At 54.1% G+C, this 22,918-nt stretch overlaps 2 protein-coding genes across 3 annotated transcripts; both read left to right on the top strand.

Moving 5' to 3' along the window:
• Positions 1 to 409: 409 nt before the first annotated feature.
• On the top strand, positions 410 to 6,877 carry GDI1 (GDP dissociation inhibitor 1). Of its 2 annotated transcripts, XM_059680590.1 has the most exons (11): positions 410 to 565; positions 1,825 to 1,932; positions 2,078 to 2,177; positions 2,321 to 2,455; positions 3,366 to 3,564; positions 3,840 to 3,971; positions 4,474 to 4,573; positions 5,002 to 5,173; positions 5,464 to 5,608; positions 5,730 to 5,784; positions 5,874 to 6,877. In XM_059680590.1, exons 1-11 carry the CDS (start codon positions 521 to 523, stop codon positions 6,024 to 6,026), a joined length of 1,344 nt encoding a protein of 447 aa, XP_059536573.1. In that variant the 5' UTR covers positions 410 to 520; the 3' UTR covers positions 6,027 to 6,877. The 2 variants fall into 2 exon arrangements, with proteins under 2 accessions (XP_059536573.1, XP_059536574.1); XM_059680591.1 differs by lacking the exons at positions 410 to 565; positions 2,078 to 2,177.
• Positions 6,878 to 7,536: 659 nt separating this feature from the next.
• On the top strand, positions 7,537 to 16,709 carry FAM50A (family with sequence similarity 50 member A). The gene is made up of 13 exons (XM_059679026.1): positions 7,537 to 7,767; positions 9,332 to 9,416; positions 9,515 to 9,614; positions 9,845 to 9,990; positions 12,379 to 12,455; positions 12,579 to 12,645; positions 13,247 to 13,308; positions 13,537 to 13,613; positions 15,262 to 15,316; positions 15,499 to 15,547; positions 15,645 to 15,715; positions 16,211 to 16,321; positions 16,494 to 16,709. Exons 1-13 carry the CDS (start codon positions 7,657 to 7,659, stop codon positions 16,500 to 16,502), a joined length of 1,020 nt encoding a protein of 339 aa, XP_059535009.1. The 5' UTR covers positions 7,537 to 7,656; the 3' UTR covers positions 16,503 to 16,709.
• The last annotated feature ends 6,209 nt before the right edge of the window (positions 16,710 to 22,918 follow it).

Raw genomic sequence — 22,918 nt, 5'->3', positions numbered from 1 at the left:
GCTAGTGTAGGGAGCGGGCTGCGGTGCACAGGCAGGAAGGGCCTGGAAATGACAGCTGTGACAATGGCAGCCCTCAGGTCCCCCTGGGGCCGCCCGGGCTGCTGCAGGGGTGTGTGCGGGGCTCGGGCCGCGCTGAGCATCCCAAAGGGCGGGGCAGGCGCACCGGCTCCCGCGCACTGATCCCCATCCTCGGTCGCAGCACCGCCACCGGCGGCCCCGCCCGCCCCGCCCCGCTCCCCTCCCCTCGGGGCTCTCGGCGAGCGGCGCCGCCCGCGGGGCCACGCTGGTGCTGAGGCCAGGGCACTGGCAGCCCTCCCGGGAGGCGAACCGGGGAGGCGGCGGCCCCGGCCGTGCGCGGCGGAGCGTGGGGAGGGACGGACTCTTTGACGCGGCGGAGGGATCGGGGGCGGGGGGGGGGGGCGGCTGACGCGCCGCCATCTTTGGTCCAGTGCGGCGGCAGCGGCGGCGGCTGTGGTGAAGCAGGAGGAGGAGCCCACGGCGCTGGCACCGAGGCCTGACCATGGATGAAGAATACGATGTGATCGTGCTGGGCACCGGCCTCACCGTAAGTCCGGCGCCCGGAGCCCCACATCGCCCCATCCTCCCCGCAGTGCTGCCGCCCCCGACCCCATCCTGTCACTGCCATCAGCGGGGCTGCCGACCCCGGCTGGCTCTCTGGTCCCCGAAAAAAAGCAGCCCCGTGCCCACCCCCACGATGTCGCCTCTACTACCCACTGCCGTGGCTCCTTCTCTAAGAAATGACCCCCATTTTTTCTGCCCCCTCAATTCCCCGGGCCCCGACAGCCGGCCCCTTCTGTCCTCCCCATCCTAGCCTACACCCCCACTCAACCCTATACCCCCTAGAGCCCCCCGCCCTTTATCCCCCCTCCACTCAGCCCTATACCCCCCAGAGCCCCTTGCACCGACACCTGCCCATTCAGCAGCCCCTCTCATGTTGCGCTAATCCTGGTGAGGATGAAATATAAGGACCTCGGGTCAGGGGCCCTCGGCAAGGGTGGACCCTCATCTTGCCTTCTCGGCTTTTTATGGGATCCAGGGACCCAGGGAATGTTCCAGAAGGAGCAGTAGTGAGGGCAGTGGCCACATTCCCGCTACCCCTCCTATCCTCCCCCCTCCATCCTCCCCCCCCCCCACCCCCAGTTTCCCATGGATACCTCAGGCTGACTAGTGTCTGCAGCCTTTGTCTTTGGGTTAGTGACAGCGAATGGAGGGCTGTTTATCTTCCCCCTGCCCTCCAACCCCGTTGGACCACTCCTCAGAGACATTTCCCTCGGTTGTGGCGCAGGAGCCCCTCCCCTGGTGGGAAGATTCGGGGTCAGGGGCCACTTGGAGGACCCAGCAGCTCAGGGTGGGGTCGGCGATTCCTGGGCCATGCTAAGCCTTTCTTCACTTCCCTCCCCGGGGTCCTGCACCATCCAGTGGGTCTCTGTGGCTCATTGTGTCTTATCTGTCTTTTCTTGCAGCTCTATGTAGATAGCTGGTGTAGATAGATGACTTTCTTGGTATGGGAGTTGCTGGATAGACCATCCGTGTGTCTGCTGGATGCTCTCCTGCTATGCTTCCATTATCTCTTTTCTTTATCTCTTTGCCCCTCAAGGTTATAAAGGAGACTGTGGTCAGATTAAACCATTGCCCCCTAATTTTAGGCGACTCGGCCAGCAGGGGGTGGTGGTGGTGGTGATGGTGAAAGGAGCTGTCCATTGATGCGGAGTCTTTCTAGCTTTGCTGTCCTTTCCTGTTTGGGGTGGGGAACCAGTAAGGGCTGCTGGTGGGAGTGCAGCAAATGTGTCACCCCTTCTGCAGGAATGCATCCTGTCGGGCATCATGTCTGTGAATGGGAAGAAGGTGCTGCACATGGACCGGAACCCCTACTATGGGGGTGAGAGCTCCTCCATCACACCCCTGGAGGAGGTGAGGCCGCCTGAGCCCAGGCCCATCCCTTGTTAACCTCTTGCATAGGGTGCTGAAGCATCTCCTTAGGTTTTCTGGGCAGGCGGGGCGGGGGAGGGAGGGGTGGTCTTAGAGGTGCCTCTCTTTCTCTCCTTCCTGCTTACAGCTGTATAAGCGTTTTCAATTGCTGGAGGGGCCACCTGAGTCGATGGGCCGGGGCCGAGACTGGAATGTTGATCTGATCCCCAAATTCCTCATGGCCAATGGTGAGGGAGACGCAGGACATATTGCGGGGGGGTGATTGGGACAACCAGAGAGGGATCAGGCTCCAAAGAAGGGGCAGCCAGAGCAACCAGAGCTTCTGAGGGAGCCATGCTGATACTGTTGCCTTTCCCTCACCACCCTGCAGGGCAGCTGGTAAAGATGCTACTGTATACAGAGGTGACTCGCTACTTGGACTTCAAGGTGGTGGAAGGCAGCTTTGTCTACAAGGGGGGCAAGATCTACAAAGTGCCGTCCACTGAGACTGAAGCCTTGGCTTCTAGTGAGTATGGGTCCCCTGAGCCAGAGAATCTTGGGGATGGGGGCAGACATGCAGAACAGGGCATCTCTTGCCCAAGGTCACGTTCCCCATGCAGTACCAGAAGTCCCTTGCTCTATCTTTTCTATACCACCCTGGGCTGTCCCTCACACAGGTTGCCAGGAGGGAAGTCCATGTGCACAGGGGATGTGGAGGGGAGACTCCTTGAAAGACCAGTCTTTTTAAAAAATTTCAGAGAGGAAGGGAGCGGGAAAGAGATAGAGAAATATCAATGATGAGAGAGAATCATTGATCGGCTGCCTCCTGCACACCCCTCATGGGAGATCAAGCCCACAACCTGGACATGTGCCCTGACCGGGAATCGAACCGTGACCTCCTGGTTTATAGGTTGATGCTCAACCACTGAGCCACACTGGCCAGGCAAGACTTCACCTTTTTTTTTTTTTTTAAATATATTTTATTGATTTTTTACAGAGAGGAAGGGAGAGAGATAGAGAGTTAGAAACATCGATAAGAGAGAAACATCGATCAGCTGCCTCCTGCACATCTCCTACTGGGGATATGCCCGCAACCCAGGTACATGCCCTTGACCGGAATCGAACCTGGGACCTTTCAGTCCGCAGGCCGACGCTCTATCCACTGAGCCAAACCGGTTTCGGCAAGACTTCACCTTTTGACAGGACTCCAACCTGAGCAGTGAAACATCTTCCAGTGTCAGAGCCAGGAGGGCCCTCAAAGCCTTTCCAGATGGGAAACTGAGGCTGAGAAGGGCAGAGGGGTTCATCTAAGGTCACATGGTAGTGAGCAAGATAACTCAGCTGGGAGCTAGAGAACCTGCTTCCTTGGCCTGCCTAGTGGGAAGGAGAGGTTCCTGTTCTGTGGCGTGAAGGCTTTCTTTGCATTGTCTCTGCAGATCTGATGGGTATGTTTGAGAAACGGCGCTTCCGCAAGTTCCTAGTGTTCGTGGCAAACTTTGATGAGAATGATCCCAAGACCTTTGAGGGTGTCGACCCCCAGAGCACCAGCATGCGCGAAGTCTACCGGAAGTTTGACTTGGGCCAGGACGTCATTGACTTCACTGGCCACGCCCTGGCGCTCTACCGCACTGATGAGTGAGGGGAAGCTGTTATGGCACACTGCGCCTCACCTGGCCTGAGCCCTGCCCTCCCCACCCCTGCCTACTGCTCCCTCGGTCCACTGTGCCCATCTCTTGTCCTCAGCCACACCCTCACCTGTTGCTTTTCCATTCCTTCCCTGTGTTTAACCCATTAAGTTTTCCCAGGCCATTGAGGATGGGGGAATGCTAGCCTGGTGCCCGGGTGGGATGAGCTGGGGATTCCGCTGTTGGAGCCTCTTCTTCTAACCCTGCCCCCCCCCCCCCCCTTAGCTACTTGGACCAGCCTTGTCTCGAAACCATCAACCGCATCAAGTTGTACAGCGAGTCCCTGGCCCGGTATGGCAAGAGCCCATATTTATACCCACTCTATGGCCTTGGCGAGCTGCCTCAGGGCTTTGCAAGGTGAGAGCATAGCTTCTTTCAGTACTGAACAGGACTAAGGCCAAGCCTGGGAATGGCCCCTTGAGCATTTTCATAGCATCCTGTGCTTTGCCCTCTTAGTCTTCATTTACCTTGCATCTTCCTCAGGTGCCTGGGGTGCCTGGGAATGTGTTGAGGTGCAGAGTTGAAGGGGCCACTGCAGACGGCTTGCTTGGCTCCTGGGCTGTCAGGCAGTGCGAGGACTGGGCTGGGGTCCTTGGAACCTTGAGTCAGGGCTTGTCCAGAGCCCTTAGTTTTGCTCCTCAAACCACTTCTGTGAGGAGCTATGCCCTCATGCCACCTTTACACTAGCCCTTTGCAGGATATTCTGGGCGACAGATCTGGGTAGAACCATTGGGCCTCCTGAGCTCTGCCTGCTTGGGGCAGCCTTCTCTGTACCCCAGTGCTGGTGGGGGGAGGGTGCAGTGGCACTGGTCCCTGTTTCTTCTGGGTGGGTACTTCACCATCACTCTCCCCACCATAGATTGAGTGCCATCTATGGGGGGACATATATGCTGAACAAACCTGTGGATGACATCATCATGGAGAATGGCAAGGTGGTGGGTGTGAAGTCTGAGGGAGAGGTAAGCCTTCCCTATGGTGCAGTCATGATGGTGTGGGTGGAATTTGTTCTTCTCCTTAGAGGTTCTCTTCCCAGTGACCCTGGCTCTGCTGGGTTTGCTGCTGCTCAGCTCTGAGGGCCTTGGGTTGGGCACTGGAGCTCCAGGAGTCTACATAGCCATTCCTGTTGGCAAGAGGTGTCTCTCCAGGCACATGTGCTGTGTCAGTGGTCCAGGGAGTGTTCCTGATCAGTGTCAGCAAAGGGGGTCGCCCAACGGGCATACTTCCCTGAGATGCAGGATGAAGCTGTTTGCTGCATACAGGAGGGGCAGTGGCGACAGCTCAGAGGAGTGCCCTGCCTGCTGGAGCTGCCAGCCCTAGCTGTGGGCCCATCTCCATGACTTCCTAGGGGAGTGTTGGATAGGGACAAGGCCTTTTGGTGCTTTCACAGGTGGCCCGCTGCAAGCAGCTGATCTGTGATCCCAGCTACATTCCAGACCGTGTGCGGAAGGCTGGCCAGGTTATCCGAATCATCTGTATCCTCAGCCACCCCATCAAGAACACCAACGATGCCAACTCCTGCCAAATCATCATCCCCCAGAACCAGGTCAACAGGAAGTCAGGTGGGCTAAGCCCCATGTGACTTCCTCCAGGGTGTCGTCTTTGGGGTGACTCGTCCTCATAAGCTTAGGGGCTCTGCCTGATCCCTCCATGGAAGAATAGGGACCCGCATCACAGTCCCCATGACTTGGGGCCCTAGGGCTTGGGTGGCTTGGACTCTCCCCCTTCGTGAAAGTGGCAGCTTGGATGCTGCCTGCTGTGTGGAGCTGGGGAGGATCAGGCAGGTCCACATTGAGCCAACCCCTGAGAGCCCTTTGTGTGCCCACGTTAATGGAGCGCTTCCTGCGGACAGACATCTACGTGTGCATGATCTCCTACGCACACAACGTGGCTGCTCAGGGCAAGTACATCGCCATTGCCAGCACCACGGTGGAGACTGCGGAGCCCGAAAAGGAGGTTGAGCCGGCCCTGGAGCTACTGGAGCCCATTGACCAGAAGTGAGGGGCTTGGGGGAGGAAGGGAGCCAAGGAGCTGGGGGGCTGGGGGGCTGGGGGACGGGTACCATGGAGGGCAAGGCTGGTTGTGAGGCCTGTCTCCTCCCCTCCATCTGCCCTTCAGGTTTGTGGCCATCAGTGACTTGTATGAGCCCATCGACGATGGTTCCGAGAGCCAGGTGAGCAGCCTGTCCTGGCCCCGGCCCCTGGCTGCTTGCCTAGGGCCCCTACCCAACTCACCCTGGGCCCCGGCTCTGGCTGTTTTCAGGTGTTCTGTTCCTGCTCCTATGATGCCACCACACACTTTGAGACAACCTGCAATGACATCAAAGACATCTACAAGCGTATGGCAGGCTCCGCCTTTGACTTTGAGAACATGAAGCGCAAACAGAACGATGTCTTTGGAGAAGCTGACCAGTGATTGCTGACCCTACCCCAGCCCCAGATGCCTCTCCCCTGTTCTCCTCCAGGGCTCGGGAGATGGGCATGGCTGGGCACCCCTGTTTCCAGCATCCTCTGCTTCCCCCACCACATTCCTGTCACCCACCTCATTGATTCACTGACCAAATCCTTAATCTTAGTGATGGTTTGGGAGATGGGCGGGGGGTTGGCTAGTATCCTCTTTCTTGGCCCTTCCTTATCCTGGGAAAAGAGGGTTCCTCTCCTTGTCTGTGTTTCTTGCCCTGACCACGAATTCTTCTGCTCTGTATGGGAAGAACATGGAGGAAAAGCTGACTTCTGCCCCCACTGCTCTTACTCCCACTGTAGTGGCCTTTGGAGATGCCCCCTGCCTCCCCCCACCACCTCTTGTGTGTTGGAGAGAAGGGGCCCTCCCAGCACAAAGTTTCATCCTTCATCCCTCCCCACCCTGTTAATTTATTCTAATTTATTAACTTCTGCCCACCCTGTCTGAGAAGAGAGTTCTGTCCCCCTCCCTTGCAGTCTTGGTGCGGCCTAGGGCTGTGGAGCAGCTCCCCTGGCTGCCCGGGCGGCCTGGGACGGGGAAGGGCTTGGGTGTGGCCCCATTGGAGGTTGATCTTGCTGTTTTTGTTTCTTTGTGTCTTTGTATTTATGTCCTTTGGTACTGAGAGAAATGTGAGCAAAGCAGAAGGAGGTGGGAAAATGGATCTAGACCCCCAGTGTGCCCTGCCCCCACCCTTTCCCTTAGTGGTGGGAAACCCTTATCTTTCAAAGTGAATGTGTGCCCTTCCCCAACCTCTAGTGTATTTCACAGAAAACAAAACCTCCCAATAAAACTGTGTGGAAACCTGAGCCCAGATCTTTAGCATTATTTCCCCCAAACTGGGCACCGGGTAGGGCCTCAGCTTCCCTGGGATGTCATTCTGTCCCTGTGAGTTTGGGACTCTGGCTTAGGTTGGCTCCTGATGGCTACAAACAGGTCACTTCATCAGGGAATTAAAGAGCTGAAGTGAAAGGGCCTGTGCAGAGGCAACGGGTCACATCAACCTTCCCTGGGGGTCAATGTGAAGGGAACTGGGAGAGGGGTCTGGCTTGGGGTGGGGTTGAAGTAGAGGAGCAGGGTCCCTGCCTCCAGGTCAAGGAAGAGGAGGCAGATGGGACCCAGGCCCAGCCTCGTGGTCTGGGGAAATGGGGGATTGGGGCCCAGTCTTGGGGGCCCTCAAACTGGTGCAAGCAGGGGAAATGGGCTGCCGCAGGTAAGGGGGCAGCAAGGGGGAGTCTGGCCTTGGGCCGGATCATCAGAAACCCCAGGGGGTCTCTGGGGTGATGCTCAGCCTTGGGATAAACAGGAGGAAGTAGGACCGGGAAACCCAGCCTCGGGCCTGGGGTTAACGTCGAGGAATGGACGGGGAACCGAGGGAGTGTGCGCGGGGGGTGGGCCTCCGGGGGTCACGTGGTGGGGTGGCTGGCGCTGCTCTGGGCGTGGCGGGGCGCCCGTGCGTTCCCTGTTGGGCGACGTCACCGCGCGCGGGCGTCTGCTGACTGCAAGGCCGGCCGAACGTCGCGGTCACCGCAGCCGGCGACTTTGCCAGGCTACTGTCGCTGTCTCTGCTGCCGCCGCTGCTGCCACCATGGCTCAGTACAAGGGCGCCGCGAGCGAGGCGGGCCGCGCCATGCACCTGATGAAAAAGCGGGAGAAGCAGCGCGAGCAGATGGAGCAGATGAAGCAGCGGATCACCGAGGTGCGGGCTGGGCGGGGCCGCCACAGAGCATGCGCGCTGCGCACTGCGCACTGCCCCGGCCCCCTGGCGACCCCAGGCGGGAGACCCTTGCTCGCTGACTTCTAGCAAGGGTTAGAAGCGAGCTGGCGACTGTCTGCTCATCTGTAAAGTGGGCTCAGAAGGCTGAGCCGACCTAGCTTGTGACAAGCCTCCATCAGTCAGTGGTTCTATTGGTCACACTGGGGAGCCCCTCGCAGGCACAGAGCATCCTGGCTCTGGCCCCCTCAGCCCTGGGAGTGAGGTCTCTGCCCTGAGCCAATGGATCCCAGGAAAGGCAGGCCCCCTCAGGTTCAGGCCAATCCACCAGTTGGTGAAGCTCTTTCCAGAGCCCTGGGCCCCGCAACAAAGGTAGGCTCAGGGGTGCTAGCAGGTCACAAAGGCCTTCAGTGAGTGGGAGGTCAGGAAGGAAGGAGCCGTTCTCCGCCCCCCCCCTCCCCTTGGGCCTTTGCAGTAGACTCTTCCTTTGGAATTCAGGACATGAGGGGCAAGCAGTCTCCTGCCTTAGGTACCATGGAAGCCAGGCCTCCGTTCATGCCCCACTCAGTGCTGACTCTCTGCCAGCCAGGGGTACATTTCTCTGCTGGCCACCTCCTCCGGAGGCCACTGGCCAGAGAGGGACCTATGTGGGATGGGGCTGAACTGGAGCGAGGCCTCATGGGAAGCTGTTGGCAGCATCTGGAGCTGAGAGGGAGCCATACTGCTCAGTGAGGGAATAGGTCCCTTGGCCACTCTTCACTCTCCTGGCACCACTTGACTTGGGTCTCCAGAGCTTCATCTTAAAAGCTGGGTATCACCCCGGGCGGTGTGGCTCAGTGGTTGAGCGTTGACCTATGAACCAGGAGGTCACAGTTCCATTCAGGGTCAGCGCACATTCCCAGGTTACTCAATCCTCAGTGTGGGGAGTGCAGGAGGCAGCCAATCAATGATGCTCTCTCATCATTGATGTTTCTCTCCCTCTCCCTCCTCTCTGAAATCAATTATATGTATATATATATATATATATATATATATATATATATATATATATATATATATATATTTTGAGCCCTGGCTGGTGTGGCTCAGTTGGTTGGAGTATTGCCCTGTACACCAAAAGGTGAGGGGTTTGATTCCTGGACAGGGCACATACCTAGGTTGAGGGTTTGATTCCTGGTCGGGGCACATGCAGCAGGCAACTAATCGATATTTCTTTTCCATCCTCTCCCTAAAATCAATAAAAAATTTAAAAGGGCAGGTAGAACCCCTGGATCTAGGATACTGAGGGTGCTCTGGTCCCCAGTGGGAGGTATGGAGGGGCCAGAACAGCTCAGAGGTCACTGGAAAGCAACCCCATTTGGCTCCCTCGGCACTGAAAGAGCCCCTTGTAGCCCTGTGGAAAGTTCCATCCACTGAGGAAAGGGGACGTGTTTTCCCCAAGGTCACATTAGAGGCCCGGAGCAGACCTGGGACTGGAACCCAGACCCAGGTCCCCACTTCCACCGTGGCGTGGTGGGTGGCCCTCACCGCCGCTCTCCCTCCCCTACAGGAGAACATAATGAAATCCAACATTGACAAGAAGTTCTCTGCGCACTACGATGCGGTGGAGGCAGAGCTGAAGTCCAGCACCGTGGGTAAGCAAAGCACGCGTGTCACCCTCTCCTGGACCCAGGGGACTGTTTTGCTGGCTCTGGGTGACCGATCCGTATCCCCGTGTCTCCTGGCCTCACAGGACTTGTGACCCTGAATGACATGAAGGCCAAGCAGGAGGCACTGGTGAAGGAACGGGAGAAGCAGCTGGCCAAGAAGGAGCAGTCGAAGGAGCTGCAGCTGTGAGTCCTCTGTGCCGGCAGCCCCCCGCCGAGGTGTAGCTAGTGCATGGGATTGGGTCATGCTGGCTCCTGCTCATCAGAGCACTGCCCATGAACTTGAAGTGACCCAGGGCAGTAGGACTCCTCAGGGTCTGCACCCCATGGGCCTACGCTGAGCCCATAGGTGGCTCTGGCTCATGGAAGGGGCCTGAGGTGAGGATGTGGTGATGATGGCTATCCATGCCTCGCAGGAAGCTGGAGAAGCTGCGAGAGAAGGAGCGCAAGAAGGAGGCCAAGCGGAAGATCTCCAGCCTGTCCTTCACGCTGGAGGAAGAGGAGGAATTGGATGAAGAGGAGGAGGAAGAGACCATGGATGAAGAGGAGTTGGAAAGGGAAGGTGAGGGCAGGCTGGGGGCACCAGGGAGGCACCCTGCCTGCAGCGCTCTGTCCTGGGTTTCTAGCTCTAGAGTAAAGCAGCACATCCACCACCCAGCCTCGATTGCCCGCCATGTTTGTGGTCCCAAACTTCACATGTCAGGGCAGGAGAGAAAGAGCCAAGTCTGCAGTGTGTGTAGAGCCCTAGCCTGTTTGGTTCAGTGGATAGAGCAGGGGTGGGCAAACTTTTTGACTCGAGGGCCACAATGGGTTCTTAAACTGGACCAGAGGGCTGGAACAAAAGCATGGATGGAGTGTTTGTGTGAACTCATATAAATTCAAAGTAAACATCATTACATAAAAGGGTACGGTCTTTTTTTTTTTTTAGTTTTATTAATTTCAAACGGGCCATAGTTTGCCCACGGCTGGGATAGAGCATCGACCTGCGGACTAAAGGGTCCCAGGTTCAATTCCAGTCAAGGGCACATGCCTGGGTTGCTGGCCTGCGGGAGGCAGCTGACCAGTGATTCTCTCTCATCATTGATGTTTCTCTCCGTCTCCCTCTCCCTTACTCTCTGAAATCAATTTTTAAAAGTATTAAAAATACTTTAAAAAATATATTTCTTTATTGATTTCAGAGAGGAAGGAAGAGGGAGAGATAGAAACATCAATGATAAGAGAGAATCATTGATTGGCTGCCTCCTGCACACCCCCTACTGGGGATCGAGCCCGCAACTCAGACACGTGCCCTTGGCCGGAATCGAACCCGGGACCCCTCAGTCCGCAGGCCGACGCTCTATCCACTAAGCCAAACTAGCTAGGGCTAAAAATATTTTTAAAAAGCTGAGTTGGGGCGGGGGCTTGCCTTCAGTGGCAGTGAGTCAGAGCCAGTCATGTGAGCCCCGTCCAGGGGCATGGGGTCTTCAGTGCGAGAGGCTGTCAGAGCGAGCTGCTGTAGGTACCATGAAGAATGGACCAAGGACAGGAGAGAATGGTCTAGATCAGGCCGGCTGGTAGAACTTTCTGTGATGATGGAAATATCTGTGCTGCCAGGTGGCCACTGAACATGTGGCTTGTGTGACTGGGGCACTAAATTGTTAAATTGTGTTTGATTAATTTCAATGTAAATTGGCAGCCACAGAAATTCAGTGGCTACTTATGGGGCCGTGCAGGTCTTAGCTGAGGAAACAAGGGGCTATAGGGACAACTTGGAAAGGCTGGGGAGCCAGGACAAAGCCAGCAGGAGGGCCCCGTGTGCCCTGCACCTGCTCCATGCTGGACCAGGGTCAAGACAGATGGACAAAAGCAGGGGACTGTTGCCCTGGGTGGTGTGGCTCAGTTGGTTGAGTGTCGACCTATGAACAAGGAGGTCACTCTTGTAACAGTGTCAAGGGTGCTAAGTCCAGCAGGTTGAAGAACCACCGTTTTAGTTCATGTCCCAGTTGGGGAATCTGAGTCTCAGAGTCCAGGATGTTGGCAAGACTGGCCTTTCCTTCCCTTCTCCCAGTTGGCTCTGAGTGGGAAAAGGGAATATCGTGCACTTTGGGGTTATTGTGAGGATTAGATGAGACAACAGATATGTGGCTGTGGGACCTGGCCAGGTAGCTCAGTTGGTTAGAGTGACATCCCAGTATGCCAACCTTGTGGGTTCGATGCCCTATCAGGGCACATACAAGAATCAACTAATGGCCCAGCTGGCGTGGCTCAGTGGTTGAGTGTCGACCTGTGAACCAGGAGGTCACATTTTGATTGCCGGTCAGGGCACATGCCTGGGTTGCTGGCTCGATCCTCAATGTGGGGCGTGCAGAAGGCAGCCGATCAATGATTCTCTCTCATCATTGATGTTTCTTTCTGTCTCTCCCTCCCTCTCCATTCCTCTCTGAAATCAATAAAAATATATTTTTTAAAAAAAGAATCAACTAATGAATGCATAAATAAGTGGAACAACAAATCATTGTTTCTCTCTCTCTCTTTCTCTCTTTTCCCCTCTCCCTTCCTCTCTCTCACTCTTTCTCTCAAAAAATCATTTTTAAAAAAGATGTGACTGTGATGAGCACAGCTCCTGGAACAGAGGGGGCCCTCTCCCAAGCACCCACCCCTCAGTGGATGCCCTACCCATCCAATGCAATGGGGCCTTTGCTCCCTCAGACACTGGCCCTAATGCCATCAGGTCACAGCTGACGGAAGAACGCAGTACATGTATATGCGCATGCGCGTGTGTGTGCATATGCATGTGGAACCTGCAGTCCCAGCCCGCAGTGCAGGCTGCTGTGACGGGAAGCAGAGGGCAATGTGTCCCAGCCAGGGTGGTCTAGGAAGCCTCCAAGGTGGTGGCATTTGAGCTGGGGCCCTAGTGACAAAGGTCCAGGACCCATCGTGCAGCTAATCCCTGTGTTTCCTTTGGCTCCAGAGATCCCCACAAAGAAGAGGAAATTGGGAAAGAACCCAGATGTGGACACAAGCTTTTTGCCTGACCGTGACCGTGAGGTAAAAGCAGCCTGACCCCAGCCCTGGCCCTGACCTTGGCAGAGGCTTTTGCTCAGGGAGTGGGGCCCTGCATGCCCGCTGAGCAGCCTGGGGCGTCCTCCCTGTACCCCTTTCCTCTCCCAGGAGGAGGAGAATCGGCTCCGGGAAGAGCTGCGGCAAGAGTGGGAAGCCAAGCAGGAGAAGATCAAGAGTGAGTGCTCATGCCCTAGCTGGTTTGGCTCAGTGGATAGAGCATCGGCCCACGAACTGAAGGATTGTGGGTTCATTTCTGGTCAAGGGCATGTACTTCGGTTCAGGCTCCATCCCCAGTCCCCAGCCCCGGTCAGGGCACATGTGGGAGGCAACCAGTCGATATGTCTCTCCCACATTGATGTTTCTCTCTCTGTGCCTCTCCCTCTCCCTTCCGCTCTCTCTAAAAATCAATGGAAAATATCCTCAGTTGAGGATTAACAAACAAAAAGAGTGGTGACAGGTTTGGAGTACTGATTGGGGTGGCTCCTCGGAGTCCCTCCAGGGTGATGAGTTGAGATGTTGAGGTGCCCTGCTCCTCCTGGCAGCATCCCAGGACACGGGGGTCTCTACATCAAGGGGAGCAACAGGGAATTGGTGGGGGATTGTTCAGTGATACCCATCCACCCCATTGAAAACAAAACAAAACAAAAAGAGTGAGTGCTCACAAAGTGGGACCTGCATGGCCCAGCCTGGGGTGCTGGGCCAGTGAGAGCCCCAGGGAGCTTGCGGGGTCTGGGGACTCATGGTTCTGGAGACTAAGTGGCAATTCTGCTTTGTAGGTGAGGAAATTGAAATCACATTCAGTTACTGGGATGGCTCTGGACACCGGCGGACAGTCAAGGTGGGCAGTGTGGGGCCTGCAGCCCACGCCCTGTGTTCCTCAGATTCCGTGAGGAGGAGCTGCAGTCCTGGCTTTGGAACCTGCAGGCCCCTTCCTGTGGGTGGCCCCTGGGTATCCTGGGGTGAGCAGGGAAGAGGTCCTGGCCACCTGTGACGGTGACAGCTCCGGGGTCCCACCTTTCCCTCCCAACTTTCTGGTATCCTGGGTGCCGGCTGTGGCCTCATGCAGATGAAAAAAGGCAACACTATGCAGCAGTTCCTGCAGAAGGCGCTTGAGATCCTGCGCAAAGACTTCAGTGAGCTCAGGTAGGGTGTGTGTGCACATGTATGAGCAGGTATGAAAGTGTGTGTGCATGTGTGAACATGTATGTGCATGTGGAACCTGCTGTCCCAGCCCTGGTACCAGAAGCCCCAAGTTGTGTCTGCTGCTTGTGGCTCACCAAGATGACTGCTCCCTGGGTACGGAAGTGGCATGCGGCACTGTGCTACTGAGAAGAAGATCAGGATTCTTTTTATATATATACTAGAGGCCCGGTGCATAGATTTGTTCACCAGTGGGGTCCCTCAGTGTGGCCTATGGGGATCGGGCCGAAACCAGCAGTCCAACGCCGCCTGCCACTCCTGCCTGCAGCTCCCATTCATGCTGGCCCCGCTGTGCCTGCCACAGACTCACACCCAGTCAGTCCCAATCAGAAGAGTCTCGGCCGCTGCAGTGGCACTTGCCTGGCGCTCACCAGCCATGAGCCCTGTGTTTGGCACCCGTCTGTCAGCTGAGTGGTGCTTCCACTGTGGGAGCACACTGATCACCAGGGGGCAGCTCCTGGGTTGAGCGTCTGCCCCCTGGTGGTCAGTACACGTCATAGCGACCTGTGGTTTGGTTGTTTAGTCTTTCGGTCGGTCAGTCACTTAGGCTTTTATATATATAAACTAGTGGCCTGGTGCATGAAATTTGTGCATGGGGGGTGTTCCCTCAGCCCAGCCTACACCCTCTCCAATCGAGGACCCCTTGGGGGATGTCCTAAACCGACAGTCAGACATGCCTCTCGCAATCTAGGACCGCTGGCTCCTAACCGCTCACCTGCCTGCCTGCCTGATTGCCCCTAACCCCTCTGCCTGCCTGCCTGATCTCACCCTTCACTGCTTTCCCCTGCCAGCCTGATTGCCCCCAACTGCCCTCCCCTGCTGGCTTTATCGCCTCTAACTGCCTCTGCCTCAGCCCCTACCACCATGGATTTGTCCGGAAGGAAGTCAGAAGTCCAGAAGATGGCTGGTCCACCTGGTCTAATTAGCATATTACCCTTTTATTAGTATAGATATATTTTTTAAAAATATATTTTATTGATTTTTTACAGAGAGGAAGGGAAAGGGATAGAGAGTCAGAAACATTGATGAGAGAGAAACATTGATCAGCTGCCTCCTGCACACTCCCCACTGGGGACGTGCCCACAATCCAGGTACATGCCCTTGACTGGAATCGAACCTGGGACCCTTGAGTCAGCAGGCTGACGCTCTATCCATTGAGCAACACTGGTCAGGTCTAGTATAGATATTTTTAAAATTTATTTTGAATATATTTTTATTGACTTTAGAGAGGAAGGGAGAGGGAGAGAGAAACATCAGTGATGAGAGAGAATCATTGATCAGCTGCCTCCTGCACACTCCATACTGGGGATCAATCCCACAACCCAGGCATGTGCCCTGACTAGGAATTGAACCGTGACTTCCTGGTTCATAGGTCAACGCTCAACCACTGAGCCACCACGGTCGGGCAGGATTCTTTTTCCATTCCTTTCACCACACACAGCTTAGGTGGGAGCATGGGCCTTTGCTCTTTAGCCCAGAGGTGGAGGACAGTGGCTGCTACTCCTGGGCTCACCAAACCTAGCAGTCAGCACTGGTCTCCTTGGCTGGCTGCTGCTTCATCCATCCGTTCCCTCCTGCCTTTCTCCCTCAGGTCAGCAGGGGTGGAGCAGCTCATGTACATCAAGGAGGACCTCATAATACCCCACGTGAGTCCCCTCTCTTCCCACAGCCCTGGCAGGGGGAGGGGTGGCGGGCATTGGCCTGCCTGGGGGCTTTGTACGGACAGTCTGCTCTGCTCTGGGCTTTGGCTCGGGCTGGGGAGCACAGTGTTGGGTGGGAGTGGCTGGGATGGGTCATCAGCCATGTCTTTCCTGCCCTTGGCTCCTAGCACCACAGCTTCTATGATTTCATCGTCACCAAGGCCCGAGGGAAGAGTGGTGAGTGCGCCCGGCCCAGCCCCTCACCTTTCCCAGCAACTCGCCCGCACATCTCAGGGCAGCAGCCTGAAGGTGGGCTGGCTGCTTTTCCCCGTAGGCCCACTCTTCAATTTCGATGTTCATGATGATGTGCGGCTGCTCAGCGATGCCACTGTGGAGAAGGACGAGGTACAGGGGTGCAGGGGCGCTGGGCCAGGGGAGGGAGGAGCAGTGGACAGAAGGAGAAGTGGAGAAGTCAGGCCCTGGAGAGCATTATGCTGAGTGAAATAAGCCAGTCAGAGAAAGACAAGTATCACATGATCTCACTTATATGTGGAATCTAATGTACAAAATAAGCTGATGAACTGAGTGGATCCAGAGACAAGGAAGCACGGAACAGACTTCAGAATATCGGAGGGAAGGTGGGGGAGGGTGGGTGGGTGGGAAGAGATCAACCAAAGACCTTGTATGCATAGCTGCATAACCCATGGACACAGACAATAGGGTGGTGAAGGCCTGGGGCAGGGGGTGGGGTGGACTAGAAGGGGTCAATGGGGAAAAATAGGGGACATGTGTAATACTTTCAACAATAAAGATTAAAAAGAGAGAGAGAGAGAGAGAGAGAAGTCAGGTCCCCGGGTGGCCCTGAGCACAAGGCCTGGCTGGCCCTTCTCCCTTCCTCAGTCTCACGCGGGCAAGGTGGTGCTAAGGAGCTGGTATGAGAAAAACAAGCACATCTTCCCCGCCAGCCGCTGGGAACCCTATGACCCTGAGAAGAAGTGGGACAAGTACACGGTAAAAAGGCCCCACTGAGGTGGCCTGCTGCTGGGCTGGCCAGTGGGAGCTGGGGGTTGGACGCTGGCCTGGCTGGGGTGGGCTGCACTGTTCCGCTAGGGGGCCACAGCGATAGGCCAGCCCATCCCACTCAGCTCGGCTTCCCTTCTCTGTCCCTTTGTCCTCACACCAGATCCGGTGAATGCAGAGCTGAAGCAGGCTCACTCCCCCAGTCCCCTCTGGTCTCCCCACTGCCCGCGTCTCCAGGACTCCAGAAACCCAGCTCCCCCGTCCTGTGATGTCACTGATCATCCCCTGCCCCTGATGCTGTCAGTTACTGCTTTTTTCTTTGCAATAAAGAAGTTGTGCCTGGCCGGTGTGGCTCAGTGGTTGAGCGTCGACTTATGAACCAGGAGGTCATGATTCCATTCCTGGTCAGGGCACATGCCTGTGTTGTAAGCTCGATCCCTAGTGTGGGGTGTGCAGGAGGCAGCCAATCAATGATTCTCTCTTATCGATGTTTCTATCTCTCCCTCTCCCTCTCTGAAATCAATAAAAATATATTTAAAAAAGAAAAGAAAAAAAAGAAATGCAGTTGTCAGAGTCAGAGCACCTATACTGTGTTTTATTTATTTAAAAAACACTTTTTTTTTTGGCCCTGGCCAGTTTGGCTCAGTGGATAGAGCATCGGCCTCCAGATTGAAGGGTCCTGAATTCGATTCTGGTCAAGGGCACATACCTCGGTTGCAGGCCCTGGTTGCTCGATCCCTGGCCCCAGTTGGGGCATGTGCAGAAGGCAACCAATCAATGTGTCTCTCTCACATTGATGTTTTTCTCTCTCTGTCTGTCCCCCTTCCTTCCACTCTCTCTAAAAAGCAGTGGAGGGATATCCTCTGGTGAGGATTTAAAAAAAGAAAGAAAGAAAAACAATACATTTTTGAGATAAAATTCACGATAACATATAGTTCACCATTTTAGCGATTTGCAAGTGTGCACTGCAGGGGTATTTCCTACACTGACAATGTTGTACAACCATCACCTCTATCTAGTTTCAGAATATTTCCAGCACCCCAAAAGGAGACCCCATAGCCATTAACAGTCTTGCCCCCAGCCCCTGGCAACCCTACTCTACTTTGTCTGTGTGGATTTGCCTGTTCTGGAAATTTCACATAAGTGGAATCATACAGCAATTGTGGTCTTTGTGTCTGGCAAGAAAGTGTGTGTTTGGTGGGGTGGGAGGGTGGGAGAGGATTGGGCAGGAATGTGAGTCTGTGGAGGGAGGAGGGGGGGCATTTACAAGCCACGGGGGCCTGGGCAGGTCCAGCTGTCCCTGCAGCCAGCCCGCCTTCCCCAAGGCACCAGCGTGGCATTGTGGCTCTTTACTGTGAGTGGGAGGGGTGTTCCACTCCAGGCCTCCCTCCCAGGCCCTGGGGCTGTTATGTGGCTCCCAGTTACCCTACATCACCACCACAGCTGTGCAAACCCACCCTGGCCTTCCTTGCTCTGGGCCCTTCCCAGTATTTCTCCTGAGTCCCGACATGAGAAGGCTGCTATGAGCCTGGCCGGTGTGGCTCAGAGGTTGAGCATCCGCCTATGAACCAGGAGGTCACAGTTCAATGCCCAGTCAGGGCACATGCCTGGGTTGTGGCCTTGATCCCCAGTGTGGGGCGTGTGCAGGAGGCAGCCAATCAACGATTCTCTCTCATCATTGATGTTTCTCTCTCTCCCTATACTTTCCTCTCTGAAACCAATTTAAATATATATATTAAAGAGAGAAGGCTGTTACCCAGCCAGGTGTGGCTCAGCGGTTGAGCGTCGACCCAGGAACCAAGAGGTCGCCGGTTGGATTTCTGGTCAGGGCATATGCCCAGGTTGTGGGCTCGATCCCCAGTGGGGGTCGTGCAGGAGGCAGCCAATCAATGATTCTCTCTCATTATTGCTGTTTCTATCTCTCCCTCTCCCTTCCTCTCTGAAATCAATAAAAAATATATAAATATTAAAAGAAAGAGAGAAGGCTGCTATGAGTGTCCTGCTCAGACTGCCCTGCCCCGGTGCGGGTGGCTTTCATGGCCCCAAGGGGGGAATCTGGCTTAGTGAAGGCTGCTCCCCCATTCCCCTTGGGTAAACTGAGGCAGACACACCTGGCTCCAGGATGCCGAGGAAAACAAACTGACCACTCCTTGCTCCTATCAAGCGAGGGGACAGGAGCCCTACCGGCCTGGCTCAGTGGTTGAGCTTTGACCTATGAACCAGGAAGTCATGGTTTGATTCCTGGTCAGGGCACATGCCCGGGTTGCAGACTCGATCCCTAGCAGGGGGCATGCAGGAGGCAGCCGATCCATGATTCTCTCTCATCATTGATGTTTCTATCTCTCTTTCCCTCTCTCTTCCTCTCTGAAATCAATAAAAATATATATTTTTTAAAAAAAACAGAGGGCAGGAGACAGCAGCTGGCTGGTAGGGAGCTTCCCAGCTCTGGGTTTGGCCCCATCTCCCTGTGGGCTTTGCTGGGTGTAGAGACTCCTATGCGCTTCTGCGGGCAGGACCCTGTGTTCTGTTCAGCCACGGCCTGGGGAGGCCTGGCTGGTAGCTAGCAGCTCTCACTCCGGCTTCTAGGCCCTGGGTCTGGGATGTGGCCATCTGGGGTCACTGGAGGAGGGAGGAGGGAGAAATAGACCAGAGCACCTCGGGCACAGCCGGGAGGGGGTGGCCAGGCCTGACCTTAGGTCGTGAACAAGTCTGGGCAACCTCAATGGGACCTTTTGTTTGGTTCCAGGAACCCTAGAGAGGGGATTGTTTGGCCTTCTGCACCAACCCCCTCCTGCATTCTTGGAGAAGCCACCAGAAGAGCAGGCTTCCCAGGGAAATGAGCCCCTCTCAGCCACCTCATCCGATGGCGGATGTTTCCAAGGGAGCCGCCTTCGGTCTCGTACCTTCAGGAAAACAAGCTCCTTGAGACCCAATTTTGGGTCCTGGCAGAGAAGGAGCTGGTTTCTGGAAGTGCCCCCCCCCCCCCCCGCTAAGTTCCTGGGAGGTTGGGCTGAGGCAGAAAGGAGCCCTTTGGGGTCAGGATCAAGGGGCAGGAGGACTGTCAGGGAAGGCTGCACCACGGTGGGGGGGTGGGGCTGAGGAGGACCCCCTTGTCCTCAGTGAGGACTGTGGCAGCAGCCTGGAAGAGCATTGGCAAAACAAGCTTCTTTTAAAAAATAACATATTTTTATTGATTTCAGAGAGGAAGGGAGAGGGGGAGAGAGAGAAACATCAGTAATGAGAGAGAATCATTGAGGGCTGCCTCCTGCATGTCCTATATTGGGGATCAAGCCTGCAACCCAGGCATGTGCCCTGACCGGAAATGGAACCGTGACCTCCTGGTTCATAGGTCGATGCTCAACCACTGAGCCACGCCTGCCCGGCAGGAGCAAGCTTCTTGTAGCTGTCCCCTGAGTTTCTGCCAGGAGAGGGGACTGTCCAGCCCAGGCCTCTCTCCTTGGGACCTTCGATTCACATGAATGTGAGGCTCAGAGGCCAGGTTGGGTGGCTGCAGAGAGCAGTTGTGGGGCTGCTGTCTGATGCTCTAACTTCATGAGGTCACTGAAGTCAGTAAGCGATCAAAACAATAGCCCTAGCTGGTGTGGCTCAGTGGATAGAGTGTCAGCCTGCAGACTGAAGGGTCCCAGGTTCGATTCCAGTCAAGGGCACATGCCTGGGTTGCGGGCTTGATCCCCAGTGGGGGGCATGCAGGAGGCAGCCAATCAATGATTCTCTCTCATCACTGATGTTTCTATATCTCTTTCCTTCTCCCTCATCATTGATGTTTCTATCTCTCTTTCCCTCTCCCTTCCTCTCTGAAATCAATAAAGCCATATTTAAAAAAACAACATTTCTAGGGACCAGTGTGCCAAAGCCAGTGGTGGGCTAGGTCCCAAAGACACAAGGGAGAGATGAAGGCCAGCTGTACCCTGCTTGCCCAGGCTTCATTCAGTGTGTGTGTGTGTGTGTGTGTGTGTGTGTGTGTGTGTGTGTGTGTGTGTGTAAACAACCAACAGGGAAACAGAAAATGAACAAGCAAGCTGACCTCGAAGCTGACAAGAATGACAAGTCAGCCATTTCCAAAACTGGGTAGTGGGTGATCCACTTGCAAAGACATGAGGTGAGCAGGGACTGGAATGGAGGGAAGGAAGGAGGGGAAGGAGAGGCAGGGAGGAAACATCACAGAGGTAGCTGAGCAAAAGCAGGGAATGCTGATCTTTTCTTGTGTACCTTGATCTGTTCTTCAGAGGCCAGAAATTCACCTGGTGCACACATCGGCATGAAAGGGTGTACCTGCTGATGCCCCACCTCTGCCCAGCTCTCTGACCCAGTTCTCACAATGCCCCCGACAAAGAAGCGTTTGCTCTTGTCACTTAATATATCTGAATCTCTTACATCTCTCTCTCTATGTGCATGCAGAGCCTCTTCATTCTTTTTTTAAAGCAGCATAATTAATTTTTTGGATATTGGCAAATTCTTTTCCCTGGTGCCTGACCCATTTTGCAGCCCCACCAGCAGGTGAGAGAATCGTGGCTCCCTTGAGCTTCACCTATAGGCTACTGCTACTTCCCACCAGGGAATATATGCAACCTGAGATGGGACATGTGGTCTCTTAGTGTGGGTCCTATTTTTCCAACTGAGGAAAAATTCATATAAATTGACAAACTGACCCTCAAATGATAAAGAAATGCAAAGGACTTAGTTTCTAGGTCCTGGAATATCCAAAACAGTTTTGGAAAAGAACAGAGTTGGAGGAATCACATTACCTGAATTGAAAACTTATTATGAAGCTACAAGAATCAAAGCAGTGTGGTAAAGGCGCAAGGATGGGTGTAGAGGTGAATGGCACAGAATTAGGATTCCAGCCATAAATCCTTACATTTATGATGTTTAATAAATGGTGCTGGACCAGTCAGATATCTGAATGGAAAAAGTGGACTTTAACCCTGATGTTATGGGTTGAATTGTGTCCCCTGGGAAGATATGTCCATGTCCTGTTTCCCTGTGAATGGGACCTGATGTAGAGGCAGAGTCTTTGCAGATGTGAAACAGTTAAAATGAGGCCAGACTGGAGAAGAGTACACCGTAATCCAATATGATTAGTGTCCTTCTAAGAAGAGAGGAGCCCTAGCCGGTTTGGCTCAGTGGATAGAGAGTTGGCCCACGACTGAAGGGTCCCAGGTTTGATTCTGGTCAAGGGCACGTACTTCTGTTGCAGGCTCGATCCCTGGCCCTGGTCAGGGCGCATGGGGAAGGCAACCAATCGATGTGTCTCTCTGTGTGTCTCTCCCCCTCCCTTCCACTCTCTCTAAAAAATCAATGGGAAAATATCCTTGGGTGAGGATTAACCAAAAAAAAAAAAAAAAAAAAGAGGAGGAGGAGGAGGGGGAGAAGAGAGGAGACAGACAGACAAGGAGAATGCCACGTGACAAGAGAGACTGGCGTGTGGCATAGACAAACCATGGAATGTTAAGGATTGCCAGCAGCTCAGAAGCTGGAAGAGACAATAAGGGCCCTCCCCTAGAGCCTCTGGAGGGAGTGTGGGCTGGCCCACTCCTCAATTTCATTATATATATATATATATATACTGTATATATTTTATTTATTTCAGAGAGGAAGGGAGAGGGAGGGACAGAAACATCTGTCTTCTGCACGCCCCTTACTGGGAATTGAGCCCGCAACCTGGGCATCATGTGCCCTTGGCTGGAATTGAACACAGGACCCTTCAGTCTGCAGGCCGATGCTCTATCCACTGAGCCAAACTGGCTAGGGCCCACTCTTCGATTTCAGACTTCTGGCCTTCAGAACTAGAAGAGAAGAAATGTCCATTGTCTTAGCTATGCAGTTTGTGGGATTTTGGTATGGCAGCCACAGGAAACACACACCATCCAGAAAAATTAACTTGACATGAGTTGTAGACCTAAAAGTAAAAGCTAAAACTAAATAACATCTAAATAAAACATGGGAGCCCAGCTGGCATGGCTCAGTGGTTGAGCATTAACCTATGAATTGGGAGGTCACGGTTAGATTTTGGGTCAGGGCACATGCCTGGGTTGCAGGCTCGATCCACAGTGTAGAGCATGCAGGAGGCAGTTGATCAATGATTCTCTCTCATCACTGATGTTTCTATCTCTCCCTCTCCCTCTCCTTTCCTCTCTGAAATCAATAAAAAATATATTTACAAAAAAAGGGTACTATTCTTACAACTTTTCTGTAAGTTTGAAATAACTTCAAATTATAAAGTTAAAAAGAAAGTAACCATTTCTATGCAACATTTGACTGGAGGTTCTAACCAGGGCAATTGGGCAATAAAATTAAATAAAAGTCATCCAGATTGGAAAGGAAGAGTAAAACTATCTCTTTTCTCAAATGACATAATCTTGTGTATGCAAAATCCTAAGAAATCCACTAAAAAACTATTAGAGCTAATAAATGAGTTCAGCAAAGTTGCAGGATAAAAGATCATTCATTACCCCAAAGCAATTGCATTTCTGTACCCTAGCAATGAAAAATCCAAAATGAAATCAAGAAAGCAATTCCATTGGCAAACAGCATCAAAAAGAATAAAATACTTAGGAATAAATTTAA

This window comes from Myotis daubentonii, chromosome X (genome assembly GCF_963259705.1).
Source record: "Myotis daubentonii chromosome X, mMyoDau2.1, whole genome shotgun sequence".
NCBI lineage: Eukaryota > Metazoa > Chordata > Mammalia > Chiroptera > Vespertilionidae > Myotis > Myotis daubentonii.
Note: the sequence above shows the minus strand (reverse complement) of the source record. Positions and strands in the feature narration are given on the sequence as shown.